Source organism: Lineus longissimus, chromosome 16 (genome assembly GCF_910592395.1).
Source record: "Lineus longissimus chromosome 16, tnLinLong1.2, whole genome shotgun sequence".
Classification (NCBI taxonomy): domain Eukaryota; kingdom Metazoa; phylum Nemertea; class Pilidiophora; order Heteronemertea; family Lineidae; genus Lineus; species Lineus longissimus.
In genome coordinates, this window is record NC_088323.1 from 5,819,732 (window position 1) to 5,829,316 (window position 9,585).

General features: G+C 41.7%; 2 protein-coding genes across 3 annotated transcripts; one reads left to right on the forward strand and one right to left on the reverse strand.

Annotated features, from left to right (window-relative positions):
- Positions 1–1,753: 1,753 nt before the first annotated feature.
- Positions 1,754–6,128, reverse strand: LOC135500386 (RISC-loading complex subunit tarbp2-like). Its single transcript, XM_064791829.1, has 7 exons — positions 5,981–6,128; positions 5,435–5,628; positions 5,033–5,138; positions 4,562–4,749; positions 4,182–4,312; positions 3,305–3,536; positions 1,754–2,993 (listed from the first exon to the last, which is right to left on the reverse strand). The coding sequence occupies exons 2-7, from the start codon at positions 5,625–5,627 to the stop codon at positions 2,851–2,853; spliced, it is 993 nt and encodes a 330-aa protein (XP_064647899.1). The 5' UTR covers position 5,628; positions 5,981–6,128; the 3' UTR covers positions 1,754–2,850.
- A 242-nt stretch (positions 6,129–6,370) lies between these two features.
- On the forward strand, positions 6,371–9,581 carry LOC135500420 (zinc finger protein 8-like). 2 transcript variants are annotated; one of them, XM_064791879.1, is made up of 4 exons: positions 6,371–6,486; positions 6,989–7,194; positions 7,326–7,697; positions 8,130–9,581. In XM_064791879.1, exons 1-4 carry the CDS (start codon positions 6,423–6,425, stop codon positions 9,300–9,302), a joined length of 1,815 nt encoding a protein of 604 aa, XP_064647949.1. In that variant the 5' UTR covers positions 6,371–6,422; the 3' UTR covers positions 9,303–9,581. The 2 variants fall into 2 exon arrangements, with proteins under 2 accessions (XP_064647949.1, XP_064647950.1); XM_064791880.1 differs by lacking the exon at positions 6,371–6,486 and adding an exon at positions 6,684–6,758.
- Positions 9,582–9,585: the final 4 nt, after the last annotated feature.

The window sequence follows — 9,585 nt, forward strand, 5'->3', positions numbered from 1 at the left end:
AACCTCTTAATGAGTGTCACAAGTCTCCTATGTACTATGTTACCCTAACCAATGACACAATCAGTTTGCCAAAGTATTGATCAAATCTGTACTTGGTTTGCCTGATAGCAAGGTCATCGAAATTGACTCAATAGATACCTTCTTTGGGTGAAGTAGTTGATTTGAACCGAGGCAGGGCTTTTAACTGTCTCGCACATGTGACCCGTCAGAGCAATATCAGGTCTCGCACATGTGACCCGTCGGAGCAATATCGGGTCTCGCACATGTGACCCGTCGGAGCAATATCAGGTCTTGCACATGTGACCCGTCAGAGCAATATCAGGTCTCGCACATGTGGCCCGTCGGTGCAATATCAGGTGCATGTCACATAGAAGATGAGGATTAATGACACCAGGAGGTAATGGAAGAAAATGATGTACTCCAATACGCCACCAAAGGCAGACAACGGTGAAACGAACAACCAGTCTGTCTCAACTTGCCAAGCTCAGAGCAACATCCACCTGGTTTTGCTGTGACAGGTCGGGTCACATCTTGGACCATGCTTTGTTGACTGTTGCTACTCCGTTGGCCACTACTTCTGATGAAATCACTTGGAGTGTGGTGTTGAACTTTTATTCTGTGGTATGAAAGGTAATCAACAGGTTCTTGGAAGGCGCTGACAACACTCGTTGCAAGTGAGGAGAGTGTCCTAAACAATAAAAAGAAGCTGGAAAAGTCTCTTCCCCTGGGACAATTTGAGATTTGACCAAACCACCCTGGAGCAACTCCTGGTGAGAAAAGCCTTTCAAGCTGGTGGAATGCATGCCAAGTTCATACTTTACATCACCTCGCTAATATGATGCAACATTATTCCATTGTTGTTGATGAGAGCACAGAATCTTCACATTTGGGGCAACGAATCCAAATGAAATCGTCAAGAAACAAAATAAGAACTACATATGTAATATGAAAAAACACATTATTTTATTTAAAAATGACAAACATAGATACCATGAAGTTATGAGCATTTTGAAATTTAACTCCTGAAAGGTGGCACATGAAATGAATTACTCAGCCGCCCCCCCCCCCCACACATTACTTTTGAACCACAACACAGACACTAAAATGTCATTGTCATTACATTTAAAGAGATCATGATAGTATTCTATACAACTTTTATTGGCCCTGAACAAAAGTACTAACACTTTTTAAACTGGAATCCTCCGCCAACAAAACAATGATAAAAGTATTACCCATAGGAAAATAAAATCAGTCTTAAAAACAAATGTTATCATCAGAATAGTGCACTCTGATAGCCCTCTAGTCAAATAAATGGTCATGGAAATACCCAAATTTGTTGAATTACAACTTTGCAACAGTCTTGCCAATATTGCTATCAGTCCTTAAAGGTCTAGCCTGTTCGTTCCAAATTTGAAACTGACCTAAAGACTTTTCGTCATGTTAATACACAGTATAAATAGTCGTAGTTCCACCTATCATAAAACCCCGTGTTTTTTCAAGACCCGTGTCTTCGCCGTGTGTCAAAAAACCCGGGGCGCACTTACACCTATCAGTGGTGTTAGATAATGGTTAATAGCCCCGGCGACAGGTGCGCTGTAGGTAGGGAGCTCTCCTGTGTTTCTTTCCCGTTGGAGGGGAATTTCGCGAGCGCAATACCGAGGCAACTACACCGCGCCATCTGTCGCCGGGTCTTAGAACTTGCAATTGCCGGTGCTATTCAGATTCCACCTATCAAAAAACCTGTGTTGAACGCGGGTCTAAATTAGCCCCCAATGAGCCCCATCGAGCTCGATGGGGCTAATAGACCCGGGGATTTGACACACGGGTCTATTTAGACACGGCAATTCATAGGTGTAAGCGCAAAAGACACAGGGATTTGATAGGTGGAAGTACGACTATAGATATACACAACTTTCATCACATTGACTGACATGTCTGGTTATTTCTATACACCTGTGGCACAGCACATCTATAGTGTACACAGAGAGCGTATGCCTTTAAGTTCAATTGTACAACAGCAGCGTGACATCTATTAGTACAGGTAATTAGAGCAGACATTTGAATAGATTTGGACTTTTTATAACCACATTGAACAAATACATATTTAAAAAAAAACTTTTTCTAGTGATATTGTCAACATCGACCACTTGTAGTGGTCACACTAAAAATCTCAGCGGCGAAGTTTCAATAAAACTTTTACACAAATGAAAACAAATTTCCTTGTGAAGTTCAGTGAATGTCCTTTTACCACCTGACAAGGTATGAAACATTTTTTTCTTGCTGGCAGCAATTTTAGACTAGACGTACCACATTTGGTGGCCAAACATTAGGATATCCGCACGCTGACAAAATAAAACACATCAAAAGTCATTGAATGCGCCAAAAGACACAATGGCACTATAAGACTTTCATACCAGCCAAAGATGAAGAGCCTAGCATCAATAATTATGGAGCTATTACGGCCAATTAAGGTTATTTCACCTCTGTGACTGACCCTGAAAGTAGTTCCAATCAACTTGCACCTTTTTGAACAGGATTTTGGCAAATTACGAGCTTGAACAGCCAAACAGAACAACTACGCATACCCGCACTATAAGCTCACCACGAGCAATAAACTTTAAAGTACAAGAAACTTGCACCCTTTTCTATTTTTGCACTTTGCAAAAAAATTAAGAGTCGCTAAAATTGACGATTTACAGCACATTGGACATTCAAAGCTCACACAGACATATTTTCTTTCGATGTGGAAAAACACATGAGATAAAATGTTGAATACATGTCCATGATCTCAATCAGCCATTTTAAAAGCACACCGGTGTCCGATCCTGTTAGTTGTAAACACGAACGACGTCACTTTTTCAACATGATCTTGAGGTACTTGAGCGCTTTCTTGGCAGCATGGTTGTGAGCCTCTTCGATCGTGTCACCTTGTCCCTGGCAGACGGTCGCTGGGCTTGTTGTCAGCTGGATTAGACACATGTGGCAGCCTGGGCCTGCAAGCAGACAGACAAAAATGAACGACAGAGAAAAAAGTAAGATTATGATTAAGAAAGTTTCCAAAGCTTAGTCTGAAACGTTACTAGGCTTCTGGATTTTATATCTTTTCATAGATATTTTTACAAGAGAAATTACGAAAGAGTAGCCTTGCATGCTTTTTGGTCTCTGCAGAACAATCACAGGACGACAGAAAACACACATTTATGAAGTGTCACAGTTCCTAGCTCAACGCCTCAAACACACAATGTTCAAGGTTGAGATAACAACTCACCCACGAAGATATTGACCCTTTTTCATGCATACTTACTCTCTTCAGTTTGCGGCATTTCCAGAAAAGTTGTCTCAAACTTTTGCTCCTCCCCTAAACTTTTCACAATCGATAAATAGTCTGCATCGTCAGATTTGAATGAGAGATTTTTCACTAAATGCAACTGCTTTCCACTGGGCACTTTGATTCTCATATTCAATTGTCCCTGGACTTTGAACGTAGTAGTTTTCTTCCCTTCCTTGTTGTACCCGCTTGTTTTTCCATCCACTGCCTGCGGAAGAAAACAAGGGAATTTGTGATCATTCTGTGCTTTTTACTCATCAGATCATTTAGAGAAGACCTTTTGTCAGTTCTGTGCAATACATCTCTGTGCAAAAGAGAAGACCATTGGTGGGTCAACATTTCTGTCAAGTGCCAGAAGCAGAGGTTAAAGTTGCATTTAGATCCCAGAGGGTCTGCAATGGACAGTGAGAAAATTTATTGGGTGACAAAAGCAGAAGTTTGCTTAGAGAGCTGAATCAAGAATTAAAGGCATACGCCATTCAAGTTCACTGTATTTTCTTGTGGTTCAGGTAATTAGAAACAAACAGTAGCCTGGAGCAGTTATTATGCATAAAAATTTGCTGAAACTTTGCATTTATAGTATATGTGGATCAGTCTATACAACAACTTTATTGATATCTATATTCATTAGGTATTCACGTAAATTTTCCAAGTTCATTTTAAAATTTTTGAACAAATGGAAAATACCTTTTAGGGTTGAGGTATGTGCTTGAATTGAGTGCCATCTGAAGACTATTGTCTCTATTCTCAAAAATAGACTGAAGTTCGCCAGTGCACTTGTCCTTGATTATGTAACACAGAGACCAAAAATCACACTGCAAAAATTTAAATTCTAAATAAATTATTACCATACCAGTGATAACGCATCTTCATCAAAATCATCAGGTTCCATGTCTTCCCGACTGATGTTAGCACCTTGGTTAATTCGCTGCAGCATCTGATAGGCCGCCTTACGTTTCGCAGCTTTTTTCGATTTCCCGCCTCCTGCAGAGAGAAAATGAAAAATAAATTCACTGTGAGTTTCGCCGAGTCCTTCGGAGAATTAACTAAGATCGTGAATTAAACTGATAACTTCCGTGAGAATTAACCTTAATGTGATCACCTTTGAGGTGCTTCCTCCAGGAGCGGACAGTTGTCCTCATCTGGAATATATTTCTAAAAGAAACACTGTACAAAGTTTGCAGAACGCTGTATGCTACACACTTTATACTGATCTAGATAATCAAATTTTACCTGCTTCTTTGAATTTCTTTCCCAGCCTCACGACGCATACAAATTCTCTTGGATGTCCCGCTCCCTGTTCTTGAGCAAACTCGTACATCGGTGGTGACCATTTTTTCTTCTGAGTCAGCTCTTGTAGCTGTCCCACGGGATTGCCTATAATTCCATCATCATGGAGAGTTGGTATGGCTGGTATTGGACTAGGGAAAAAGAGATGAGCATAATATCACAGAGTCAACAAGTGCCTGAAAACCTTGATTTCCTTCTTTTGTGTTCAAATATATGAACACGGAACAGGCAGGGGCTAGCTTTCTCCTATCTGACTTTACTGTGCCCCCAAGGCCGAAGACAGGAATGTGATAGTCCTCAGAGAAAAAAACTGATTTCCTTAGAACGGTGCTTACTTGCAAAATATGCTTCTAAAATCTAAATTGCTTATTTTTCCGGGATGGGATTCTGATCAATCACGTCAACAATACCTACGCTGGTTTCTCGATGCCCTCAGTTGTAATTCCCTGCACGCCAGAAGAAAGCATCTGCTGCAGGACTCCCTGGGCTGCTTCATGGCGAGCTGTCTTTTTGTTAGGTCCTACAGAAAGACAACGATATGAAAGAGTGCTCAGTCTACAAACTCTGAATTCAATGCCTCAAGACAGCAAGTGGTAATTGACTCTTGAACAATTTAGCTCCCAGGCACTGAAAAGTGAAATAATCAACTCTTGGCCTACTCCAGACATTCTTATCTTGGTGTAATGCCAATGGGATCAAGATACAATATGAAACAAGAATTATGTGTTCTGATTGAACCCGTCATTGAAACGAGATGAAGGGACAGCTATATCGTTTAAGTTCAACATATTTGCTCAAAAGCAGACGATAGCTCACCTTTCCCAGTTGCCATGAACTCCCCCGCTTGACATCGAAAGACGAATGTTGGCTCGTGGACGTGTCCTTCCGTAGCAATGAGATCATATTGGGGTGTAACACCCCTTTTGGAGCAGACTTCCTGCAGGTAGCCTATCGGAGTCTTGATCAGGCCACCTGGACCGACTGTTGTAGCTGTTGTTGCTGCAGCCATGCTGAAAGGTTAATAGTACAACATTAAAGGAGGAGTAAGGCATGATTCAGAGACATCTATAATGGGATGCTGTGCTAGACTTCATTGATCATCATTCATCGTTATTGACGTTGAATTGAATGAATGTCAAAGACGAAAAAGAATAAATCCTGTCGACTGGATGTCATGTGCATCAGTCTGGAGCAGTACACATATATATTGATCGAGAGATATTGATGTTGGTGACTTTACTTCAGTTAGGATAATGTATCACGTATCTGCTGAAAATATATAATTTAGTGAATATTTTTTGGGACCCCCTGTAGTGTATTGCAGACATGACAAAAAGAGAGTGTGAATGCTTCAAAACCTACGTTTTCAGAAGTCTGTTTATCTATCAGCAAAAGATTTTAACTCTGCAAAACTAAGACGGCTCCTTGGTCGAGTATAAACTGAAAAAAATCAGTAGTTTACTTGAAATATCACTTTGATTGAAAACAAAAAATATCAAAAATTAAAATTTGTTGCTGCCATCTAGCGGTAGGAGTAGTCAAGGCCGTAAGGGAATCGGGCTAACGCTACTTTTACGTCGTTGTTTTCTTCTTCTAGCGCGTTCGATTCAGTAAGCACCGGATCTCGGGCATTGAGGCGCATGCCCAGTACGAATCAAGCCCGAACGCTCTGGCGCCAACCCGTCAGCAGGGCTCGCTTCGACCTGGCGCGAGATGAGGCGCTTGTAGTAAAATGAACGCACTGGCGCTTACTCGCGCAAGCGCGGCGCTGGTAATCGAACACGCTAAACAATAAAAAATCATTATGCCGAAGTCATTTTTGCCGAGAAAATCTCACAAAACGGACGGCAATGACTGTGAAACTGATGGTAAGCTACATGTGAATACAGACCACATCTAGAGCCAAAGTCTGCTGAAATATCTGCCCAAGGAATTAAAAAAATTGGGTGTTTTGACGGAATAAAATCGCGATAAAAATGGCTGCTCTTTTGTTTCCTTGTCGTTGGTCTTTTGTTTGTTTACATCTCGTCAGCTGAAATCATTTTGTCATTGCCCTTTGGCCAGCTTGGCATGGCCCCTTTTTTGAAAATGGCCATTTCCTGAACCAGGCCATATCATCTGTAGTCTCCTAAAGACGAAAGTAAGCAACTACTTGGCAGTGCTCAGTCTTGTCTTAGTTTCGAGAGTTGTAGCCTAACAGAGTTGCACTACAGAGACAGTCTCTGTCTCGTTTCCTGGCCCCTGGCCTTTCTATCGCAACCACTATTAAGCAGTGTACCACTAAATTAAGTTTGGTTAAAAGACGTACAAATATAACTACAATACGTACAGCATGGACACTAGGCCTATATCAAATGGTGTCTTTTTCAGAAGAGGAGCCTGTAGAGGGCGGAGAAGAACCAGAAGGTACAGGGCTGATGAATCTCAAAAACAACTACAAGAACACCCCTCTTCCACATCAGCAGGTACCTGCAAAAGATATCAATGGGATGGAAGAAATTGACCATCAGAGTGAAGTAAAAGAGTTCGCTTCTGGACCGTCCTTGGATAATACGCCAAGATTTGGAGAATTAATTGTACGTATCTTGTCTTTAAAATTGTTTCTTTCATGCCTTTAAAAACCATTTTTCTCTCCTCCTTTTAAATAAAATTGGGTCTATAACAAAGTGTTCACAAAGAATTAAATATGTATGAAAATATTTTTCAGGATCACCCTTACATGAGCACAGACCAGGACCATGACAAAAAGCTTCGGAACAAAACAAAGAATAAGGCTGAAAAGATAAAACTGTTCACCTGCGTTTTCTGCTACAAGTCGTTCTCACAACAATACATCCTGAATCGTCATCTTCCCGTTCATACAGATGACCGAAAGTACGGCTGCAGCGTTTGCGGAAAGATGTTCCGTCAGGCCAGCACGCTGTGTCGTCATAAAGTAGTCCACACGAACGAGAAGCGTTACGCCTGCAAAAGTTGTGATAAGTCTTTTAATCGTGTCTCTACACTCATTGCTCACGAGAAGATACACGTTGGAGACAAAGCATACATTTGTCCTACCTGCGGAAAAGGATTTCACCAGGTTGGTATGGCACTGAGATCGACTTGGTCACGGAATTTTTGACAAATATGTATTCATCAGCAGCTTGAGGCAAGAAATTATTGTGTCCCCCTTCTCCTTCAATGCATGATTCGAATTCAATGGGTTAGCAGACTTTTGTTACACATCGCCAATAAGAGTCCCTCCAAACTGACTGAACAACAAGCTATTCTCACTTGTATGAGGATAGCTGAGTGATTCGAACACACCCAGTCCCCTAGTGTCCATTATTAGTAATCTGAAGATTGAATTGATTTTGACCCCCTTGCTCCTGCCTATAGTCCCCATTTAAGTGCCCCTGATAACGTTGTATATCTTAATCTGCCTGATACCTTTTATTATTTCACAAGAAGCCCCAATCTTTTGAACATGTTTTGCAGTTTTCTCTCAGACGCCAATTATTCTATCTTTCAGAAGGGCAATCTCAAGAACCACATCTTCACCCACACAGGAGAAAAACCATATGTTTGCAAAATCGAGTCTTGTGGAAAATCGTTCAACCAACTTTCGAATCTCTCCGTGCACATGACAATGAAGCATAAAGAAGAAGTTTGTGTCATTCCTGACAAGGGCGTCAAGACTCTCGCAGAGGTTAAAGCTCAAAGCGTGGCGAGTCACAAGGAGAGGTGTGATATTTGTGATATGAGTTTCAATACTGAAGCAGAGTTGAAGACTCATAAGGAAGAGAAGCATTTAATTATGCATGTGATGCCACCTCCAGGCAGGGTTGCAAACAATTCTGAGCAGACGGTAAGAGAGGGGGAGGTGATTGTTGCGAGCTCGGTCGGTCGAGCGGTCAATGACCCCCATTGTCGAACTATTACTCTTCCAAATGGTGATAAGACCATTATGCCTACGAAGCGGAAACAAAATGCAAAAGGCCTTGATTGTTGGTATGATATGGACGACAATGTCAGAGCAGCGGCGTCCATTTTGATGGAGTTAGAATCGAGTTCCGGAGTTCAGGTTCAAAGTCCTAAAGCGGTTCAGGATATGGTCATAGTCGAGAGTGTCGCTATTGAGCAGGAAGAGCCCGCATGTTCTCAGAATAATATGGAAATACATCTTGTTGAAACAGGAATGAATACGGTAGAATCGGATGCTGTCCAAACTGGAACTGTTGCTAATGTGTCGTCTGTGTTGCCAGCAGGTTTGCATAAAATCGGCACGACAGATGACGGACAGATGTTGGCACTTTTGGTTAAGGTTGATGGGACATGCTCGTTGGTAAAAGTTCCTGAGAAAGGACCAACTCCAATGGCATCCCAAGCTTCAGAAGAATTTACTTCTTTGTTGGTATCCCCTGCTGGTGGTGTAGAGGGGGCTGAAATTTCTCCAATTTCAAACATTCCTCCTCCAGCACAACCTCATAGTTCATCCCAATTTGATATCAGTGGAGAAGGTCAGGTCAACTCTGTTTTAAGTCAAGCTCCTGGGGGCGGTGTGACCAATTCTTTGGATAGTTTTGACCTCAAGACAGCAGCAGGTCAAATCAAAGAATCTACCACAAGTGTTTTGGAGCAAAATGCCTTGGTTGTGGAAGAGGCTGCTGGTGATCAGTATATCATGCAGGTTGCATTAGTTTGAAGGGAAAATCTGTTTAAAAAGGTACTGGTGTCTTCATAGCCTGGTGGTTAGCGCTGGCTACCACGTAAAAGGGCACCAGCCAGTTTGATCCTGGGGTGAACCCCGGATTGTATTGCTGGATGAACTGGTGTGCTTAACATTAAAGGGCGACCGTATGAGATGGTAATTTTATTTCCCCACAAGAGAGCGCCCCCTCCCCCCAAGGGATACTGATCTGTAACGAGGTGATTTTTGGTAATTTTGGGCAAAAATTATATGCTATGAATGTCATTTTTAAGAAATG

What these genes read in the sequence shown, in the direction of transcription:
- LOC135500420 (XM_064791879.1), top strand. Translation starts at nt 6,423, where the DNA reads ATGCCGAAGTCATTTTTGCCGAGAAAATCTCACAAAACGGACGGCAAT. An exon ending in CAAGATTTGGAGAATTAATT is followed by an intron (nt 7,195 to 7,325) that starts GTACGTATCTTG and finishes AATATTTTTCAG; the next exon opens with GATCACCCTTACATGAGCAC. An exon ending in GCGGAAAAGGATTTCACCAG is followed by an intron (nt 7,698 to 8,129) that starts GTTGGTATGGCA and finishes TCTATCTTTCAG; the next exon opens with AAGGGCAATCTCAAGAACCA.
- LOC135500386 (XM_064791829.1), bottom strand. Translation starts at nt 5,627, where the DNA reads ATGGCTGCAGCAACAACAGCTACAACAGTCGGTCCAGGTGGCCTGATC. An exon ending in AAAGAAATTCAAAGAAGCAG is followed by an intron (nt 4,313 to 4,561) that starts GTAAAATTTGAT and finishes TTCTCTCTGCAG; the next exon opens with GAGGCGGGAAATCGAAAAAA. An exon ending in ATGAAGATGCGTTATCACTG is followed by an intron (nt 3,537 to 4,181) that starts GTATGGTAATAA and finishes TTTCTTCCGCAG; the next exon opens with GCAGTGGATGGAAAAACAAG.